We start from the raw sequence: 23,713 nt of genomic DNA, 5'->3' as shown, positions 1-23,713 counted from the left end.
ACACGGCCGTGTCGTGTTTTGCGGTCCGCAAAACGCGGATCCGCAAAAAACAGAAGCCGTCGGTGTTGCCTTCCACAATTTGTGGAACGGAACGGGCCTATTCTTGTCCACAAAGCGCGGACAAGAATAGGACATGTTATATTTTTTTAGCGGGGCTGCGTAAAGGAGCCCCGGATGCGGACAGCACACGGAGTGCTGTCTGCATCTTTTGCGACCCCATTGAAGCAAATGGGCCTGCATCTGAGCTGCCAAAATGGCGTCTCGGATGCGGACCCAAACAACGGTTATGTGCATGAGGCCTTACCAAAGTGTTTACCCCAACTCCTTATCAGGAAAAGTTTTCAGTTTTGGCAATAGGCCTGAGTAACTGCAAATAGTTAATTAATTTATGACCCAACCTACAAACCGGATTCCAAAAAAGTTGGGACACTATACAAATCGTGAATAAAAACTGAATGCAAGGATGTGGAGGTGCCAACTTCTAATATTTTATTCAGAATAGAACATAAATCACGGAACAAAAGTTTAAACTGAGAAAATGTACCATTTTAAGGGAAAAATATGTTGAATCAGAATTTCATGGTGTCAACAAATCCCCAAAAAGTTGGGACAAGGCCATTTTCACCACTGTGTGGCATCTCCCCTTCTTCTTACAACACTCAACAGACGTCTGGGGACCGAGGAGACCAGTTTCTCAAGTTTAGAAATAGGAATGCTCTCCCATTCTTGTCTAATACAGGCCTTTAACTGTTCAATCGTCTTGGGCCTTCTTTGTTGCACCTTCCTCTTTATGATGCGCCAAATGTTCTCTATAGGTGAAAGATGTGAACTGCAGACTGGCCATTTCAGTACCCGGATCCTTCTCCTACGCACCATGATGTTGTGATTGATGCAGAATGTGGTCTGGCATTATCTTGTTGAAAAATGCAGGGTCTTCCCTGAAAGAGATGATGTCTGGATGGGAGCATATGTTGTTCTAGAACCTGAATATATTTTTCTGCATTGATGGTGCCTTTCCAGACATGCAAGCTGCCCATGCCACACGCACTCATGCAACCCCATACCATCAGAGATGCAGGCTTCTGAACTGAGCGTTGATAACAACTTGGGTTGTCCTTGTCCTCTTTGGTCCGGATGACATGGCGTCCCAGATTTCCAAAAAGAACTTCGAATCGTGACTCGTCTGACCACAGAACAGTCTTCCATTTTGCCACACTCCATTTTAAATGATCCCTGGCCCAGTGAAAACACCTGAGGTTGTGGATCTTGCTTAGAAATGGCTTCTTCTTTGCACTGTAGAGTTTCAGCTGGCAACGGCGGATGGCACGGTGGATTGTGTTCACTGACAATGGTTTCTGGAAGTATTCCTGAGCCAATTCTGTGATTTCCTTTACAGTAGCATTCCTGTTTGTGGTGCAGTGTCGTTTAAGCGCCCGGAGATCACGGGCATCCAGTATGGTTATACGGCCTTGACCCTTACGCACAGAGATTGTTCCAGATTCTCTGAATCTTCGGATGATGTTATGCACAGTTGATGATGATAGATGCAAAGTCTTTGCAATTTTTCGCTGGGTAATACCTTTCTGATATTGCTCCACTATGTTTCTGCACAACATTGTGGGAATTGATGATCCTCTACCCATCTTGGCTTCTGAGAGACACTGCCACTCTGAGAAGCTCTTTTTATACCCAATCATGTTGCTAATTGACCTAATTAGTGTTAATTGGTCGTCCAGCTCTTCGTTATGCTCAAATTTACTTTTTCCAGCCTCTTATTGCTACTTGTCCCAACTTTTTGGGGATTTGTTGACACCGTGAAAATTTGAATCAACGTATTTTTCCTTTAAAATGATACATTTACTCGGATTAAACGTTTGATCTGTCATCTACGTTCTATTACAAATAAAATATTGACATTTGCCATCTCCACATCATTGCATTCAGTTTTTATTCACAATTTGTTTAGTGTCCCAACTTTTTTGGAATCCGGTTTGTACATGTTTTTGACATTATTTTTTACGGGACACCTTAGAATATTTCTTTTGTGCCATTAGATCATAGATAAAATAGTTATTTAAAAAATAATTAAGGAATTACTGTGAAAATGTATCTTTTTTTCAGCCTTATAAACTGTTACTAAAATACCAAAAAATTATTATATTTTTCCTTATCAATTTTTTTTATGTTACAAAAAATTTCAAGACAAAACATTTCTAAAACCGCTACCATATTTAGTACAATGAAAATTGATGCAATTTGTGTAATTTATCTACTGGCTGGACCCGCAGCAAGTCATCAAAGCACTAGAGAGCATTTTGGATTTTGAAAACCAATTTTTCTGTTGCTGATTCTATGGCATCATACTGTCAGTGCAGATGTTGTACAGCACCAAAGCATTAGAAAAAACATTCAAAGTGATTTTTTTTATGTTGATCCCCGAACGTATTCCTCTTTGGAAATTTGGACATTGAAACTTTTGGCTTTTGGCTATTTTTTAACCACTTCACATCCGGGCCATTTGCCCCCTTCCTGACCAGGTCTAATTTTGCAAATCTGACATATCTCACTTTATGTGTTTATGACTTTGGAATGCTTTTACTTAACCAAGCCATTCAGAGATTGTTTTCTCGTGACACACTGTACTTCATGATAGTCATATATTTCACCTCTATTTATGAAAAAATCCTAAATTTACAAAAAAATTGAAAAATTAGCAATTTTCTAAATTTCTGGTTCTCTGCTTTTAAAACAGAAAGTGATACCTCATAAAATATTTATTACTTAACATTCCCCATATGTCTACTTTATGTTGGCATCATTTTGGAAATGTCATTTTATTTTTTTAGGACGTTAGAAGGCTCAGAAATTTAGAAGCAATTCTTAAAATGCTTAAGAAAATTGCCAAAACCCACTTTTTAAGGACCAGTTCAGGTCTGATGTCACTTTGTGGGGCTTACCCCCATAGTGAATACCCCCATAAATGACCCCATTGTAGAAATTACACTCCTCAAGTTACTTAAAACAGATTTTACAAATTTTGTTAACCCTTTAGGCATTTTCCATTTTAATAAAATTTTTTCTTTAACACATCAAGGGTTAACAGCCAAACAATTTTTTTTATTTATTATCCAGATTCTGCGGTTTACAGAAACACCCTACATGTGGTCATAAACTGCTATATGGGCACACGGCAGGGTGCGGAAGAAAAGGAGCGCCACATGGTTTTTGGAAGGCAGATTTTGCTGAACTGGTTTTTAGATGCCATGTCCCATTTGAAGCCCCCAATTTTTTTTTTTTTACATTGTGAAACCTTTTTTTTATTTTAACACTTTATTTTTTATTTGATTTTTTTTACACTTTTTGTCTCCGATAAGGTCATACAAGACCTCTGGTGGACATTTAACTTCTCTTTTTTTCCCATTATTGATTTCTCCTGTAACTGGGGCTGATATAGTAGCCCCAGTTACAGTGGAAATACACCCCCCAGAGAGGCTGTACAGCGGTATACTGCGCCGTACACCCCTCAGTGCAGGGCTGATCGAGGTCTGTGAAAGACCCGACAGCCCTTGCACTCACCCGGCCAGCATTGCGCTTCCTGCCTTGTATACACAGTGCTCTGTGAGCGCTGTGTATACAGCGATCTAGAAGGCAGCGACACCTGGGAACTGTCCCTGCCTTCTCTAAGGGTTGCTCTGCTGTCACTGACAGCGGGCAACCCGATTTGCAGCTGCACGATTAGTGTGCAGCTGCGATCTCTGAATGAACGTTCAGAAATGTCTATTCAGAGATAGAGAACCTGGACGTTTATAGTGCTTACATTTTTTTTTTATAAATAAAAAAATATGTGTTAGCTTGTATATTGTAAGCATAAAAACCCTGCTCTATTAAATATAGCAAAAACAAATACGTATATTAATTATATTTGACACATACAAGAAAAAAATGTAATTAGCCTCCTCTTGCCAAAGTAAAAAATGTTTGTGAAAGCAAACATTCATAAAAAAATTAACAAACAGTGCTAACATCTTTTTATAAAAAATCTGAGGGTGTTATATACCAATTATCAGGGCAACTGAAGCAACTTTGATTTGTGTAGAAGTGATTTTGACATAAAAATTCAATGAATCGAAAACTAATCAAAATTTCAAGCAATTCGCTCATCTCTATTGCCTTTACTCCAGAAATTAACTTCTGGGTTTCTGTCATGAGAAATAACGTTATGTATCTGGCTGACATTAGCGATGTGCCAATTTTAGAAGTACATATTAGTATGCTTTATAACTCCCCGCCTGCCGCTGTTCTCTTAAAATATGCTAATGAGCCTCTAGGTGCTATTAGGGCATTGCTTCAGCACCTAGAGGATCGGTCTACGCACCCTTTGGCACGCCCAGGTCCAGTTGATTGACTTTCGAGTTCTCCTCATCGTCCCGTAAATCCCAGGCCTGCGCCGTCCCGTTTAGTATTCGGCGCAGGCGCAGTGAGTGAAGGGCGCGCTCCTGCTGCTTGCTTCCTTCCTTCGGCGCAGGCGCAGTGAGGAAGCCGACAGGAGCATGTTCTTCACTCGCTGCGCCTTCGCCGAATACTAAAAGAGACAGTGCAGGGGCAGGATTTCCGGGAAACTGAGGAGAACTTGAAAGTCAATCAACTGGACCTGAGTGTGCCAAAGGGTGCGTAGACCGAGCCTCTAGGTGCTGAAGCAACACCCTAATAGCACCTAGAGGCTCATTAGCATATATTTAAAAATCTTTTTTTTAAGAGAACGGTGGCAGGCAGGGAGTTATAAAGCATACTGTTATGTACTGCTGACATTAGGACATCGCTAATGTCAGTCAGCTACATAACGTTATTTCTCATGACAGAAACCCTTTAATCCCAGCGCTGAACTACGACATTTATTCCGGCCGCCTCTCGCCATGTTTTCCGTGCTGCCACCGGAACTTATAGTCAATTGGGCCGGAGCGGACCTCCGGTGGCACGTGTGCACCAGCGGCAGCACAGATCCGTCAGGCTGTTCACCTGCCGGAACAGCCTGCCAGAGAAGGCTGCCACTAGTGTGAAAGTAGCCAAAGAAAGTATGTTCTACTTTAATTTTAATTGTTGCTAAAAAAAAAGCTTAGTTTTTGTCTTTCAGCTATGTATGGATCGTGGTTTGATCATATAAAGGGCTGGATGCAAATGAAAGATGACAGCAGATTCTTCTTTATTACATATGAGGAGCTTATACAGGTAATAATACGGCTGTATAGGACACCATGAGGTGCCAGTATGCAAGAGGTTCAGTTCCATATACTGTATAATACAACTCTCCGGAGTGGATACCAGGCAGCACAACATTTTAGCATCTCCACCTGTGACTAGGACCAGTGCAGCCCAGATGCCTACTCATACCAGCAGTAATACACAGGCCGTGCAAAGAAGAGTGGTTATGATGAGTGTTAGTACACAAGGCCTAACACAACAAACATAACATGGACCATTTAACTTCACTGGCCATTAATAGTTTCAGAAAACATTTAAAACATTTAAGCCCTGTCCTTCTGGTTACCTTAAAACAATCCCCAAAAGCCATGAAATAGCCCCCAAATGCCCACTTTAGGACAGTGCTTCCATAAGAAACACTCTTTTCACTGCATGGGATTGTCACCGTTCACGAGGACCTCTCCCCATATTTGCTACCTGTTAACAGGTCAGCATTTCATTGTGATAGTTATGCTTTAACAAGCCAAAACAATTTCACCCATCTGTAGAGAGAACAGTTTTAGAGTTGTTGCTCCTCATTATCTCAGAGTAGGTTTCTGGTAGATGATGAGAACTTTCCAAGAGACAGTACACATGGCATCTGAGACAGCCAAAAACATTTTTGGTTATTCCAATACTGTCATAACCGATGGGCTGCCCAGCACTGTAGTACATGACAAAGTGGTGATCTCCCATTCTCCTCCAACGTCACAAGGCCAGAATGAACGCGGAAAACTAATACATATAATGTGTGTTTATAGGGGCAGAGATAAGGAGTCCATCTGCTCCTAGTCTGATAGAAAAGACAGAAAATCTAAAGGGTGCTACTAGAGCATATCAACTCTGTACCTCTGCATAACTTTGGCGTGTACGCCGCCAGCTCATGAAGATTAAGACAGTTGTATAAATTGCCAGTCTTAATAAATGACCCCCTTAGTACTTTTATGTCAGTTATACACTATATATTCACAGTTACTGTTCATAAATATGATTTATTTCAGGATATCCGTGGCAGTGTGGTAAGAATCTGTAAATTCTTGGGACAGGAGTTAGACGATGCCCAGATTGACTTAGTTGTTGAAAATTCAAGCTTCAAATCCATGAAGGATAATGTAATGTCAAATTGGAGTCAAATTTCAACTCATGTAATGGATCAATCAAAAGGATCATTCATACGTAAAGGTACATTTTTTTTTAACAGTTTGCTGTCAAAATATTGTTTAGTAAGCAGATATTGTGTTGTAGACAGACTCAGCAGTGTCATCTCATTATCATTATGATTATTACCAATTGCTAATTCTCATTAACCCCAGGGTGTATTTATTTACCTTCCTATGGGTCCCAGGATAAATTTTGTCTCTCCCATAATACTGTTTCTAAACCCAGTGGTGTTGCTAAGGTCTCTAGAAATATATTTTCTGCCTTCCATGAAAAAAAGCCAAACCATGTACAAAAATTACCACCACATTTTGGCTTATAATACCACTATACTGATACTGAAAACTCCCCACTGTACTAAGGGTGGATTCACATCACCTTTTTTGCATCTGTTTGAAGTATACATTTGAAAAAAAGGATACAAAAATGCAGCACACCATGTTCTTATATCCTGCACAGTCCGGTAAAAAAAAGGTATACTTTTTTTTACAATGGAACTTTATGGTGAACGGATGCCACTGTATGGAATCAGTTTTAGGTATCCGTTTAACTTATACGTTTTTTGTACATGATAAACGGATGGTAAAAACGTGATGTGAGTCCACTCTTCGACCAAAAAGTAACAGCTTACACTGACCATCTAGTAAATACCAGTTTTATATAGTTGTTTTGCAGGGCATAAAAGTGACTTACAGTTGATGTCTCATGTCACTTTCCCTTTTCTTCTTCATCTGGCCCAGACCGCCATGAAGACTTTTTATAGCCAGAACATATGTCTGTAGAGTGTAATGCACAGACATGTTTGGGTCATTAGTTTTCAAGTATCCTCCCCACCTTAATACTTGCCATCCTAAAGTAGGCTGCCATTTACCAGAGTAACTAGCTAATCAGAGAGCATCCTGAGGATGCAGATGTAGTTGAAACTGGCACTTGCCAGGGAATGTGAAGGAAGGCAGGCATCTTCCCCCTCCTCACCCAGTCACAGTTGCAACCTCTGTGACCACAATCGTTCCATCAATGTTTAAAAATAATAGAACAAGGTAAAACATGAAAAAAGTGTAAAATAATGAGTATACTTAATTAATATTGTCACATCTGTAAAGACCTGAATATATTTTTAAACAATTAAACTAGCACACTAAACCATACAAATACCATAAATCCTGATGTTTATTTATTCGACCTCCCCAAAAACATTTTTTATTTTATTTTTTTCTAGTATAAAAGTGGCAAAAATATACACATTTACTATCACCATAGCTGTACAGACCCGGAGAATAAAGTAAACATATTATTTATATCATACAGTGAATGCCATTAAAAATATTGTGTAATTCAATTTTTTTGCATTCCTCTCTATAAAATTGGATTCATAATGCATTTTCCATGGAGCATTCAGGCAACGCTCAATAAGAAAAGGCATGTGTTAAGGGAGATATTAATTATTGAAATTAAGGGTAGTCTCAATAATTAATATTCATAAATAGGCGTGAGTCGTCTATTGATGACTCCGCCTATTTATACCTATAATAGCAATACTCTTTCTTGTCCCACACTACACTGAACTAAATGCGACTTACTACTACTACTACTACTACTACTACTGCGGCTATTAAAGACAATACACTGTATTATAAACAATAAAGTAAATTTATTAACACAATGACAAGTTTACAGTCTAACTAATACGCTATATCTATATAAATTTATATATCAGTGGTTATAAATATATATACATATAGATGTACACACCGCAGTGCAGTAGTATCACTGCAATCAACACAGTATTATTAACCGCCTCCGGACCGCCAAACGCAGGATTGCGTTCCGGAGGCGGTCGATTCATTCCTCCTTGAAGCACTGGCGCGTCATCTCGCGAGACGCGAGATTTCCTGTGAACGCGCGCACACAGGCGCGCGCGTTCACAGGAAGTGGAGGTAAGCGAATGGATCTACAGCCTGCCAGCAGCGATCGTTCGCTGGCAGGCTGTAAATGCAATTTTTTTACCCTCTAAAAGGTATATTAGTAATATACCTGCTGCCTGATCCTCTGGTGGTCCCCTTTGCTTGGATCGACCACCAGAGGACACAGGCAGCTCTGTAAAGTAGCACCAAACACCACTACACTACACCCCCCTGTCACTTATTAACCCCTTATTAACCCCCTGATCACCCCATATAGATCACCCCCCTGTCATTGGTCACCCCCCTGTCATTGATCACCCCCCTGTAAGGCTCCATTCAGACATCCGTATGTGTTTTGCGGATCCGCGGTGTCCGTGTTTTGCGGATCCACGGATCCGCAAAACACATACGGACGTCTGAATGGAGCCTTACAGGGGGGTGATCAATGACATATAGCCCATATAGACTCCCTGATCACCCCCCTGTAAGGCTGGCTCCATTCAGTGGTCCGTATGTGTTTTGCGGATCCACAGATCCATGGATCGGATCCGCAAAACACATACAGACGTCTGAATGGAGCCTTACAGGGGGGTGATCAATGACATATAGCCCACATAGACTCCCTGATCACCCCCCTGTCATTGATCACCCCCATGTAAGGCTGGCTCCATTCAAAGGTCCGTATGTGTTTTGCGGATCCACGGATCCATGGATCGGATCCGCAAAACACATACGGACGTCTGAATGGAGCCTTACAGGGGGGTGATCACCCCATATGGACTCCCTGATCACCCCCCTGTCATTGATCACCCCCCTGTAAGGCTGGCTCCATTCAGAGGTCCGTAAGTGTTTTGCGGATCCACAGATCCATGGATTGGATCCGCAAAACACGGACACAGCGGATCCGCAAAACACATACGGACGTCTGAATGGAGCCTTACAGGGGGGTGATCAATGACAGGGTGGTGATCACCCCATATAGACTCCCTGATCACCCTCCTGTCATTGATCACCCCCCAGTAAGGCTCCATTCAGACATTTTTTTGGCACAAATTAGCGGAAATTGATCCACTAACTTGTGACAAAAAATAAAATCTCACATGAACTCACCATACCCCTCACGGAATCCAAATGCATAAAAATTTTTAGACATTTATATTCCAGACTTCTTCTCACGCTTTAGGGCCCCTAAAATGCCAGGGCAGTATAAATACCCCATTTCGGAAAGAAGACACCCCAAGGTATTCGCTAAGGGGGCATATTGAGTCCATGAAAGATTGAACTTTTTGTCACAAGTTAGTGGAAAGGGAGACTTTGTGAGAAAAAGCAAAAAAAAATCAATTTCCGCTAACTTGTGCCAAAAAAGAAAAAACTTCTATTAACTTGCCATGCCCCTCACGGAATACCTTGGGGTGTCTTCTTTCCAAAATTGGGTAACATGTGGGGTATTTATACGGCCCTGGCATTTTAGGGGCCCTAAAGCGTGAGAGGAAGTCTGGAATCCAAATGTCTAAAAATGCCCTCCTAAAAGGAATTTGGCCCCCTTTGCGCACCTAGGCTGCAAAAAAGTGTCACACATGTGGTATTGCCGTACTCAGGAGAAGTTGGGCAATGTGTTTTGGGGTGTCTTTTTACATATACCCATGCTGGGTGAGAGAAATATCTCCCTATAATGACAACTTTGTATTAAAAAAATGGGAAAAGTTGTCTTTTAGAGAGATATTTCTCTCACCCAGCATGGGTATATGTAAAAAGACACCCCAAAACACATTGCCCAACTTCTCCTGAGTACGGTGATGCCACATGTGTGACACTTTTTCTAATCTAGGTGGGCAAAGGGACCCACATTCCAAAGAGCACCTTTAGGATTTCACAGGGCATTTTTTACACAAGTGACCCCATTTTGGAAAGAAGATACCCCAAGGTATTCCGTGAGGGGCATGACGAGTTCCTAGAATTTTTTATTTTTTGTCACAAGTTAGCGGAAAATTACGATTTTTTTTTCCTTACGAAGTCTCATATTCCACTAACTTGTGACAAAAAATAGAAAATTCTAGTAACTCGCCATGCCCCTCACTAAATACCTTGGGGTGTCTTCTTTCCAAAATGGGGTCACTTGTGGGGTAGTTATACTGCCCTGGCATTTTAGGGGCCCTAATGCGTGAGAAGTAGTTTGAAATCAAAATGTGTAAAAAATGCCCTCTGCTCTTTGGAATGTGGGACCCTTTGCCCACCTAGGCTGCAAAAAAGTGTCACACATGTGGTATTGCCATACTCAAGAGAAGTTGGGCAATGTGTTTTGGGGTGCCCCTGATGAAGCGTGAGCGAAACCCGGGTCGGGAAGAATCCTGAGGGTGTTTTATTACTGATGTGCCTTTTACTTATGGATGTTTGTGAGTATAACTAAATTCTTTTAATAGTAAGGTGGTCGATGGTGCTTCACTATTGGTGCGATCTTCTGGTCTGTCACAGAGTCTTTAAAAAAAAAAGAGGACTGTGGATTGTATGAACATCACCATTTTCCTGCGCCAACTTTAAACCTGTGATTGTGAAACGATTTGCTTCTTAAGGGGTAGAGAAAGCAGCACGGGCAGGCGCACATTATTTTCTGGTTGACTTGTGTGAATAGAACCCACTTCACGTTTGGGACCTGCAGCGCGTTTGTTCAAGAGTCTAAGAGATTGCCTGTCACTATCCTACTTTGAGTATAAGACACTGTACTACATAAGTAGTAAAGTGTATTGTAGAAGCGATTAGAGGATCACATGTCCAAATCTTCTTTTGGGACTAATAAACAGTAAAGTAAGAGTAAAATAAAGTTAAAAAATACCCTTTTCCATTTCATCACAATGATGGCCACATGGGAGGTTGACCCATGACCTCTGTAGGGGCAGGAACAGAGAAGAGGTTAAATCGCCCCCTCCCACCTCCATTCCCCAGTGTTCCTGTCCGTACTCAGGCCAGGGCCAGAGAAGAGTCTCCCTGCATGTCAAGGAGATGAAGAGGAAACTATCCCTGCTGCTTTTTATTTTTACTTTTTTAGGATGGTCTCCTACCTTGGCTCCAGCGGGAGCTCCCCAGCCTGCCGGCGGCCGAGTGCTTATGTTGGGCTGGGGGTATCAGGAGGACTTGTTCCGGTTCATCCGGAGCCTGCTTCCGGGCCGCATGATTCCTCCTTTCCCCCGGTGGGGCGGGCAGTGGAGCGGCCGGCGTGCGTGCACACCGACGTCAATTATTGATGACGTCACTTCCGGGGCCCGGTCATGTGACCAACCCGGAAGTCTTCATGGATGGGACGGAGCGGTATATGAAGTGGGAAAGACACGGCAGACGCTGATCTCAGGTCTGAGTAAGTACCGGTTATTCCACTGGTACCCCCAGCATGTCGGGTCCTGAGCTACAGGTTTCTTTCGAGCCTGATGCCCCCTTACCACCTCCCATAAGTTCCCCTGGTGGGGCCTCTATTTCCTAAATTGCTTAACTTGCTTGGTAATCATCACGGCTTCCCTGACGGCTCTCCTCCATTTTTATTTTTTCATATCCCCAGGTTAATGAGGCTCATAAAAAGATTAAAAAGCCTTCCTGCTGTTTAACGTGCTCAAAAAAATTACCTGAGGGATATGCAAAAAAGTTGTGCAATGACTGTATTTTGGATGTAATTCGCCAAGAACAGCCCTCTCTTATAGAAAGCATCCGTTCGGTGGTTCATATTGAGTCCATTACTGATGTGCCTTTTACTTATGGATGTTTGTGAGTATAACTAAATTCTTTTAATAGTAAGGTGGTCGATGGTGCTTCACTATTGGTGCGATCTTCTGGTCTGTCACAGAGTCTTTAAAAAAAAAAGAGGACTGTGGATTGTATGAACATCACCATTTTCCTGCACCAACTTTAAACCTGTGATTGTGAAACGATTTGCTTCTTAAGGGGTAGAGAAAGCAGCACGGGCAGGCGCACATTATTTTCTGGTTGACTTGTGTGAATAGAACCCACTTCACGTTTGGGACCTGCAGCGCGTTTGTTCAAGAGTCTAAGAGATTGCCTGTCACTATCCTACTTTGAGTATAAGACACTGTACTACATAAGTAGTAAAGTGTATTGTAGAAGCGATTAGAGGATCACATGTCCAAATCTCCTTTTGGGACTAATAAACAGTAAAGTAAGAGTAAAATAAAGTTAAAAAATACCCTTTTCCATTTCATCACAATGACGGCCACATGGGAGGTTGACCCATGACCTCTGTAGGGGCAGGAACAGAGAAGAGGTTAAATCGCCCCCTCCCACCTCCATTCCCCAGTGTTCCTGTCCGTACTCAGGCCAGGGCCAGAGAAGAGTCTCCCTGCATGTCAGGGAGATGAAGAGGAAACTATCCCTGCTGCTTTTTATTTTTACTTTTTTAGGATGGTCTCCTACCTTGGCTCCAGCGGAAGCTCCCCAGCCTGCCGGCGGACGAGTGCTTATGTTGGGCTGGGGGTATCAGGAGGACTTGTTCCGGTTCATCCGGAGCCTGCTTCCGGTCATGTGACCAACCCGGAAGTCTTCATGGATGGGACGGAGCGGTATATGAAGTGGGAAAGACACGGCAGACGCTGATCTCAGGTCTGAGTAAGTACCGGTTATTCCACTGGTACCCCCAGCATGTCGGGTCCTGAGCTACAGGTTTCTTTGGAGCCTGATGCCCCCTTACCGCCTCCCATAAGTTCCCCTGGTGGGGCCTCTATTTCCTAAATTGCTTAACTTGCTTGGTAATCATCACGGCTTCCCTGATGGCTCTCCTCCATTTTTATTTTTTCATATCCCCAGGTTAATGAGGCTCATAAAAAGATTAAAAAGCCTTCCTGCTGTTTAACGTGCTCAAAAAAATTACCTGAGGGATATGCAAAAAAGTTGTGCAATGACTGTATCTTGGATGTAATTCGCCAAGAACAGCCCTCTCCTATCCTGCATCACCTCAGTAGAATGGGCTCAAGCACATTACCGTGTCATGCAGAGCTGGATTCTGAACCGGCGGAACAAAAAATTAGGATATTTAGACCACAGGTTGCGGATCCCAAGCTCCGTGAAAATATCCCTATCCTGGTGGACAGTAGATAAAAACTTGTCCAGGGGAGTCCCATGGAAGGGAACCCCATCTGTCACAATCCTCACGGACGCCAGCAACTCCGGTTGGGGGGCAAAGGTCGAGGACCGATACTACCAGGGCTCCTGGGGGAAAGAAATGTCCAATCAATCTTCCAACTTCAGGGAACTGTACGCTGTCTGGAAGAGCCTGAATGCAGCCAGGGAGCTTCTAGAGAACCGCCATGTAAAGATCCTATCGGACAACATGACAACTGTTTCATACCTCAGACACCAGGGAGGTACACACTGAAAAAGACTCCAGAGCATTGTGGAAGAAATATTCTCCTGGGCAGAGAAAGAAGTGAGGTCCATTTTGGCAGTCCACTTGAAAGGCTCTCTGAACTAGGAAGCAGACTTCCTCAGCAGACGAAAAATAGACCACTCAGAGTGGTCATTGAAACAAGAAGTGTTCGAGACGATAACCAGGAGATGGGGCCTCCCTACGATAGACCTATTCGCCTCAAAAGAAAATGCAAAACTAAGAACATTCTGCTCGCTGAACCCAAAAGACCACCCCTGGAGAATCAAAGCTCTATCACTAACTTGGAATTGGGGCTTGGCATACGCCTTTCCCCCTCTCCCCCTGATCCCGAGAATAATCCAGAAAATCATGGAAGGGAAGACTGATCATACTGATCACACCTTTCTGGCCAAAAAATAGCTGGTTCCCCCTACTCCGGAAACTAGCAATAGAGGAACCCTGGAAGTTACCACCTATCCGGGACCTTCTTCACCAAGGCCCCATCCTTCACTCTCACCCAGAGTTCTTCAAGCTCCCAGCCTGGATCCTGAGGTCGACATACTGAAACACCAAGGTCTTTCTGACAGAGTCATTTCTACAATGAAATACTGTCGGAAAAAAGTGACATCAGCAATATACCTTAAAATATGAAAAAGGTTTTGCTCATGGTCTGAAGAAACAGAACCAAACCTCAGGGAACCTAACATTCAGAAAATCCTTGACTTCCTACAGAACGGCCTGGAGATGGGGCTTACTCCCTCTACATTGAAGGTGCAAATCTCTGCACTTAGTAGCTTCTTTGACACCAGTCTAGCTGATCATAGGTGGATTAAGCGGTTTATCAGAGCAGCAATCAGGCTGAGGCCCTCCATAAGATCCCGTACTCCTACCTGGGACCTAAACGTAGTCCTTAACTCACTTATGCATCCTCCCTTTGAACCCCTGGAAGACTGCACAATGAAAATACTCTCTTTAAAGACTGCATTTCTCATAGCCATTACGTCTGCCAGACGGCTGGGAGAGATACAAGCACTCTCCATAAGAGAACCTTATCTCACCATCGCAGACGACAAAATCATCTTAAAACTAGATCCGGGATTTATGCCCAAAGTAGTCTCCAACTACCACAGAAGTCAGAAAATCATCCTCCCATCCTTTTGTGACAAACCAAGAAACCAGAGGGAGAGTGACTTCCATACTCTTGACGTCAGACACACTGTACTGAGATACCTGGAAGCCACAAAAGACTTTAGAAAATCTGACAGTCTTCTTATCCAGTTTGCAGGAAAGAATAGGGGTTCGAAGGTCTCTAGGTCATCCATTGCCCGATGGATTAAAGATACCATCTTTCTCTCCTACAAGCTTCAGAACCTGGATCCACCCATGAATGTTCGGGCCCATTCTACTAGAGCAGTCTCCACCACCTTTGCAGAAAGTGCAGGAGCTTCACTAGATGACATATGCAGGGCGGCCACCTGGTCTAGCATACACACTTTCGTCAGGCATTACCGCTTAGACCTATCCAGGTCTTCTGACCTTTCCTATGGACGCAAGGTCCTTCAAGCAGTTGCCCCCCTAAATGTATAATTTTATAATTCTCCTGTGTGGCCGTCATGGTGATGAAATGGAAAACCGGAATTAGACTTACCGGTAATTTTGTTTCCATGAAATCACCATGACGGCCCGTATCCCCCCCCCCTTTTTCTTTTTGGCATTAAGTAATACCTTGTGTCTCCTCTTCGGAGTATGATGTAATACCTTGAATATATTTCTACTTATGATTCTGGCACTCAGTAATCTATGAAACACTGGGGAATGGAGGTGGGATGGGGCAATTTAACCTCTTCTCTGTTCCTGCCCCTACAGAGGTCATGGGTCAACCTCCCGTGTGGCCGTCATGGTGATTTCATGGAAACAAAATTCCCGGTAAATCTAATTCCGGTTTTCCCACTTTAATGGAAAAAAAATTACAAAAATAGAATTCCACCAAATATATGGTAACACTGTGTGTGTAACGATCCACACTGTACAATTTTCACATAATGTATCCTGCACCATAAATGCTATAAAAAAGGTCAGAATTGTTGTTCTTGTTTTTTGCTTATTTTCCACAAAAAAAACAGAATAAATAGCGATCAAAAAGTCTTATTACCCCAAAATGGTAGCAATAAAAACTTGTCCTGCAGAAATCAAGCCCTCACATAGCTCCATAGAATGGAAAATAAAAAAGTTGTGGGACACGGCAATGCTAGAGCTTTGTTTAAAAGCATTTTAATTATGCAAAAATACATGCACAATTCACTGCAAAAAATGCACCAAAATGATACGCAACCGACAATACTAGCTAATTCCTCAGGCCAATATTAAAAGCTGAGAACTTTGCCAATATATTCCAGTCAAGAACATATTGGAGCCCCTCATGCACCACGTAACGGTGTCTCAGCACGCATGGGGTCCTACCACTCAACTGTCCATGGTGTGTGAACAGGGTCAGAAGCAACTCACAGCCAGGCTCTCACATGCCTCCATAGTGGTATCACCAATGCACTGTGAGGTAGGATAAAGCTGTGGGCCGCACCCACAACAGACCATGTGACACAGAAGCTGCCAGGTGCAAAAGAATGTTACCAACAAAATAAATTGGCACATTCCATGCACAAAAAGACAAAAACTCACTGAAAAAAGTGGCCTAAACGGGTGAAAATGCTCAAACTATGCACACTTATGCCTCATTCACACATCAGTGATCGGCCAGTGATTTCCATTAGTGATTTTGAGCCAAAACCAGGTGCAAGTCTAAACACAGAACAGGTGCAAATCTTATGTCTGTGGAGGCTCCAAGCCTAGTTTTGACTCACAATCACTGATGGAAATCACTGACCAAAACACTGATATGCGAATGAGGCATTATTGTGCAAAAAACTCTGTAATGGTACAACTCTTAGGCCCCTTTCACACGAGCAAGTATTCCGCGCAGGTGCGATGCGTGAGTTGAACGCATTGCACCCGCACTGAATCCTGACCCATTCATTTCTATGGGGCTGTTCACATGAGCGGTGATTTTCATGCATCACTTATGCGTTGCGTGAAAATCGCAGCATGCTCCTCTTTGTGCGTTGCGGTGCGATAATCCACGCAATGCAGGCCCCATAGAAGTGAATGGGGTTGCGTGAAAATCGCAAGCATCCGCAAACAAGTGCGGATGCGGTGCGATTTTCACGCATGGGTTCTAGGTGACAGTCTATTCACTGTATTATTTTCCCTTATAACATGGTTATAAGGGAAAATAATAGCATTCTGACTACAGAATGCATAGTATAATAGTGCTGGAAGGGTTAAAAAAATAAAAAAGTTAACTCACCTTATCCTCTTGATCGCGTAGTTCCCGGTCTGCTCTTTGCTAGCTGTGGGCTAAAGGACCTGTGGTGATGTCAGATCACATGCTCCATCACCATGGTGATGGACCATGTGATTGGAGCATGTGATCTGACGTCACCACAGGTCATTTAGCCCACAGCTAGTAAAGAACAGACCGGGAACTACGCGATCAAGAGGATAAGGTGAGTTAACTTTTTTATTTTTTTAACCCTTCCAGCACTATTATACTATGCATTCTGTAGTCAGAATGCTATTATTTTCCCTTATAACCATGTTATAAGGGAAAATAATACAATCTTCAGAACATCAATCCCAAGCTTGGGTACCAAACATGCGCAATTTTTCTCACGCGAGTGCAAAACGCATTACAATGTTTTGCAATCGCGCGGAAAAATTGTGCATTTTCCCGCAACGCACCCGCCTCTTATCTGGGCAAAAAACATGACGCCCGTGTGAAAGAGGCCTTAGGCCTCTTTCACACGGGCGTCGCGTGTGAGGGCCGGATACAGGCTCAGACTGGCCCACAGAGGTACAGGGGAATCTCCCGGTGGGCCCCTAGTCTCCCACCCCCTGCACAAGTGACACATAATACATTAGATTTACTGCACTACATACATATATTCAATGTACAGCACCTCAACCAGCTTATGTTACATAGTAACATAGTTTATAAGGCCCAAAAAAAGACATCTGTCCATCCAGCTCAGCCTGTTATCCTACGAGTTGATCCAGAGGAAGGCAAAAAAAAAAACACACAAAAAACTGTGAGGTAGAAGCCAATTTTCCCCACTTAAAGGGTAATAAAAATTCCTTCCCGACTCCAATCCGGCAGTCAGAATAACTCCCTGGATCAACAACCCATCTCTAGTAGCTATAGCCTGTAATATTATTACGCTCCAGAAATACGTCCAGGGCCCTCTTTAATTCTTTTAGTGAACTCACCATCACCACCTCCTCAGGCAGAGACTTCCATAGTTTCACTGTTCTTACCGTAAAGAATCCTCTTATATGTTTGTGTACAAACCTTCTTTCCTCCAGACGCAGAGGATGTCCCCTTGTCACAGTCCTGGGGATAAATAGATGATGGGATAGATCTCTGTACTGACCCCTGATATAGTTATACATAGTTATTAGATCTCCCCTCAGTCGTCTTTTATTCTAAAGTGAATAACCCTAATTTTGACAATCTTTCAGGGTACTGGAGTCCCCCCATTCCAGTTATTATTTTAGTTGCCCTCCTCTGTACTCTCTCCAGCTCTGCTATGTCTGTCTTGTTCACAGGAGCCCAGAACTGTACACAGAACTCCGTGTGTGGTCTGACTAGTGATTTTTTAAAGTGGCAGGACTATGTTCTCATAACGGGCACCTATGCCCCTTTTGATTCAACCAATTATCTTATTGGCCTTGGCAGCAGCCTCACAATGGTTTCTACAGCTTAGTTTGCTGTTCACTAAAATCCCTAGGTCCTTTTCCATGTCAGTGTTACCCAGTGTTTTACAATTTAGTATATACGGGTGACTTGCATTATTCCTTCCTATGTGCATAACCTTACATTTGCCAGTGTTAAACCTCATCTGCCACTTACTGTATCTGCCCAAGCCTCCAATCTATCCGGATTCCTCTGTAGCAGAATAGTGTCCTCTTTCGTGTTAATTACACAGTTTAGTGTCATCTTCAAAAATTGATATTTTACTGTGCAAGCCTTCTACAAGATCATTAATAAATATATTGAACAGAAATGGGCCCAGTTTTAATGCGTTTTGCGCACGCGTGAGAAAACTCAGCATGTTTGGTACCCAGACCCGAACCCGGATTTCTTCACAGAAGTTCGGGTTTGGGTTAGGTATTGTGTAGATTTTATTATTTTCCCTTATAACATGGTTATAATGGAAAATAATAGCATTCTTAATACAGAATGCTTAGTAAAATAGGGATGGAGGGGTTAAAAAAATATATAAAAAAATAAACTCACCTCATACACTTATTCGCGCAGCCCGGCTTGTCTTCTTTCTTCTTCTTTGATGGACCATGTGATGAGCGCAGTGACATCACCAAAGGTCCTTTTCCTCCCAGGTCATCAAAGAAGAAGAAAGAAGACGAGTTGGGCAGAGTGAACAAGTGGATGAGGTGAGGCAAATATATATTTTTTTTAACCCCTCCATCCCTAATTTACTTAGGATTCTGTATTAAGAATGCTATTATTTTCCCTTATTACCATGTTATAAGGGAAAATAATAATGATCGGGTCCCCATCCCGATTGTCACCTAGAAACCATGCGTGAAAATCGCACCGCATCCGCACTTGCTTGCGGATGCTTGTGATTTTCATGCAGCCCCATTCACTTCTATGGGGCCTGCATTGCGTGAAAAACGCACAATATAGAGCATGCTGCAATTTTCACGCAACGCACAAGTGATGCGTGAAAATCACCGCTCATGTGCACAGCCCCATAGAAATGAATGGGTCTGGACAGGTAATGGAAAATAACAATAAAACAACATGGTAATATCTTTAGCAAATCTCTTAATAGCACTCAATGATAATAGGTTTGTAAGTTGGTTCTACTATTTGTTATGGTTACAATACCTCCACGTATGTGTATAATCCTTATAGATCAAGGGCTGTCTAATTATATGCCCCATAAGGCCCTATTCACATGACCATATTTTTGATACGCATCCAATCCATATTTTTGGCAGGTAGGATGCAGACTCATTCATTTCAATGGGTCTGCAAAACATGTGGACAGCAGACTGTGTGCTGTCTGCTTCCATATGTCTGTTCCGTAGCGCTGCAAAAAAGATAGAACATGCCCTATTCTTGTCCATTTTGCAGACAACGATAGGCATTGCTTAAAACCGATGCAACACAGATGTCACAGAGACGTCATCTGTATTTTTGGCGGATCCATGTTTTGTGGACCACAAAATACATACGGTTATGTGGATGCACCCGAATATGCATTTTAGCCGTCACTATTCCAGTGGGCATATTATTTTGATTTTTTTTCTATATTTGTAACTCTAGAACATCTCATTTGTTTTCAGGATAAATTAGTTTTTTTCCTAATTTAAAGAGAATCTGTCACCAGCAACCTCCCTATCCGATTGTCTGCATTGACAAATATGTATATAGTTTAGTTAATTTTAAATAGCTTTTTTCAACATTCACCAAATTAAGTTGAGTTCTGTAATGAAAAAAAATCTGAATTATCTAGACACTAGGTTTACTGCTATATGGTGCTCCATAGGTTGCTATATTTTGATATATTAACTTCTAGGCAATAGCAACTACGGAATATAGTATAACTTTTTTCTGTCATAGTATACAGTCATAGGGAGTACAGTAGGCTCAATAGAAATCTGTAGCTACTATGATATGGCTACTTCAAGGCAGGGGTGCACATAGCTTTTCTGCTGCCTCAGGCGAAAACTGAAATGGAGCCCCCCCCCCCAACAATGCTAATTTCTTTACCTAACACCTTTGCCACAATGAAAGCGCTCATTGCCCATTGCCCTCCCTCTGCCCCCCTCTTTCCCATATATGTGCTGTCTGAGGCGATCACCTCACCTAGCCTCATTGGTGGTGCACCCCTGCTTCAAGGTTTATGGAGCCCTTTAAATGGACCAAGAATCTTAAGATAATCGCTAACATTCATAGGAACATTTGTTAGCAATTATCGGCAGTGTAACTGTACCGCCAATTACTGGATGAACGAGTGAAGCAACATGATTGTTTGCGCACACACAAAAATAGTCATCTGCTGGCAGCAGATCACGATGTGTAAACACGATCTGCTGTCGGCAAACAATGAGTCAGTATGGGGAAGAGCAATGGCATTAGCTCCCCATACTTTGGAGGAGATCGCTGTATGTAAATGCAGGGTCTCCTCCACCAGCGAGTAGCAGATTGTTGGGAAGGAATGCTTCCGTCATGATAATCTGCTGCTCTGTCGTCTCGTATAAAGGGACCTTTAGTCCTATATAAATGCATTCTGCACATTGTAACAATTTGGAAAAAATACTTGGAACTAGAAAAAACAGAAACACACTTTCTTATGGAGCCCGAGAAGGCAATTCTGAAAATCAATATTATTCTATAAAGGCATTCTATAAGCAGACTAATAATTCTGTAGATAACCAGACTAATAATTCAAGATGTTCTTATCATTGCAGGAATATCTGGTGATTGGAAGAACCATTTTACAGTAGCTCAAAGTGAGTACTTCGATAAAGTCTACCAAGAGAAGATGAAAGACATTAACATAACATTTTTCTGGGAACAATCTTCATAAAGTTATGGCATATTTTTTTGCAAAAAAGTGCCTGCATGATTAAATATGTTTTACCAAAGGTTGCCAAATGTCCATAAATTGAGACCTTGTCCATAAAAAAAAAGAAAAGGCTAGTGTCTGTAACAAGAAAAATAGATGCATCTGGGGTTTTGGGGCAAATTTTCCTAAAAGGGAAGTTGGCCATATGTATCGAATATCTTAATGTTGCAGTTTTATTAAATGATTGCTGAATATTTATCAGATTAAAACTGGTGAATATATAAATGTGGACTTGTTATTTTATCTGTAATTCAAGGATGGCAACAAACCCCATATGTCAAGCATGGCCTTATTCATCAGTGGATCAGAGAATGGATATAGTGTGCATCAGAGAATGGATATAGTGTGCATAAGCCAGGACTTTGGTTTGGCTGGGAGTCTAGCCATATTTTGATGTTTGTTACACTGTGGAACAATCCAGAATTAGCACTAATAATTTCCACTGCATTCTTGCAGTTGGTTTCCCCCCCTTCTGTATATCCACTTACTGTTGATGACTAGAGATTAGTGATGTTTTTTTTCGATTTGGCAGGTTCTCCAAAGTTCCACAAGAAATTCTATTAGTTATGAATTAATGCATCACAAATCGCTATAAATCAAGCATACCCAGGTCACTCTGCCCTAGGGTACAGACACACAGAGCGGCCATGCTGCGGGTGGGTTCCAGCTGGGCTGGGGTGAAGAACCACGCAGCCAATTAGCCCACAGCTGCCTTTCATTTAATAATGAAGATTGCACTGTACAGGTGAAACTCGAAAAATTAGAAAAGCGTGCAAAAATCCATTTATTTCAGTAATGCAAATTAAAAGGAATTGCATTAATGCAGCTTAAAATTAAAATTTTGTGACTGGGTTCAATATTCTAGGCTCAAAGTGTCACATCTATCCATACCCCCTGAGCAAAGGGTACCTCAAAATTGAGACTTTGGGGTTTAATAGGCTGTAAGCCATAATCATCCAAATTATAACAAATAAAGGCTTGAAATATCTCGCTTTACATGTAATGAGTCTCTCATATGTTAGTTTCACCTTCTAAGTTGCATTACTGAAATAAATGAACTTTGCATGATATTCTAATTTTTCGAGTTTCACCTGTATAGATAGTCTTCATTGCTAATGGCTGCACAGCACCTTTAATGCACCTTTAAAAAGGGGCTGTACCCACTTCTCCAACCCCACCGCTCTCCTGCCCTACAGGTGGGAGCCCTTCTTTTGCTTTTCCTCCTTTTCCACATAATCTAATATCGATGAGAATATGTCAATATTCGCCCAGGTGTTGAATGACAATAACATAGAAATAAGATTTATGTATGAACTACAGGATAGAGAAATTGTGTTTTTGATCTGAAAATAAGAATTATGGATAATGGACATCTTGGTACCGAGGTATACAGAAAACCAACTTCCACTAATAGTTACCTACATTGGATGAGTTGGCATCCTCCGCCACTTAAGAGAGGAATACCTACAGGCCAATATTTGAGGGCTCGTAGAAATTGCTCTGATGAAACAACCTTTGAAAAAGAGAGCAGACATCTCTATGAGAATTTTTTTAAAAAGAGGCTACCCTGCAGCCCCTTTAAAAAGAGCCTACAATAGAGCGAAAGGCACAAATAGGCACAAGGCACAAGAAAAATGAGACCATTCAATGTATTGGAACGTTTGATGGGTATAATAGAGAGATATACTGTATCTTGCAAAAATACTGGCATATTTTACAGACAGAGAGAGATCTTAGAGAAGTACTTACCGTCAATCCAAGCTTTACTTATAGAAGAGGTTCCAACTTAAAAGACTATCTAGTGTCAGAACTTTTGGGTATGAATAAAGTCCATAAGTATAAGGCCTATATAAGAGTATGGACATGACCCTAAGGGACAACCATTTTGTCTTATTTTAAAAGGCAGAGTGAATTCAGGATTTTTTTTTTACTCTGAAATTGCTAACCTAAGGTTTACGATATGTACCAAAGTGTTTACCTAAGTCTGTTTTTGTGAGAAGGAGATGTCCCAAGGTCTAATGAAATGTAATTGCCTAGATAAGACAATGTATTAGAAATGTGCTGAGTTCTGATGATTTTTAGTGAATAGAAAGACTCTAATCTTTCTTTGTGGTTTTTATATTAATCAATGTAGGAGTAGATTGATTTTATATTATCAATTTTAATAGGCGTACTGAATATATAGTATATATATAAGAGTATGGTCCTTATAGCTATATTCAGTTTTAAGAGTAGAAACGAGGTACAAATTCCTCTGTCATTTTTAGAATCTCTCTCAGTGTAACACACAAATTAATTATTTCTTTCCTTGAGGTTTTCTTGAATGGAGAAATGTGGAC

The 23,713-nt window shown here is 41.8% G+C and overlaps 1 protein-coding gene across 1 annotated transcript in view; it reads left to right on the top strand.

The window, feature by feature from the left end:
- Nucleotides 1-21,335, top strand: part of LOC122926656 (sulfotransferase 2B1-like) — a 118,836-nt gene extending 97,501 nt beyond the window's left edge. Inside the window, exons 5-7 of the mRNA XM_044278097.1 lie at nt 5,132-5,226; nt 6,240-6,420; nt 21,217-21,335. Of these exons, the coding sequence (XP_044134032.1) occupies nt 5,132-5,226; nt 6,240-6,420; nt 21,217-21,335 (395 nt within the window). The remainder of the gene's footprint in view (nt 1-5,131; nt 5,227-6,239; nt 6,421-21,216) is intronic.
- The last annotated feature ends 2,378 nt before the right edge of the window (nt 21,336-23,713 follow it).

This window comes from Bufo gargarizans, chromosome 2 (genome assembly GCF_014858855.1).
Source record: "Bufo gargarizans isolate SCDJY-AF-19 chromosome 2, ASM1485885v1, whole genome shotgun sequence".
Lineage (NCBI taxonomy): Eukaryota > Metazoa > Chordata > Amphibia > Anura > Bufonidae > Bufo > Bufo gargarizans.
The sequence above is the reverse complement of the archived record's forward strand: the minus strand, read 5'-3'. Positions and strand labels throughout refer to the sequence as shown.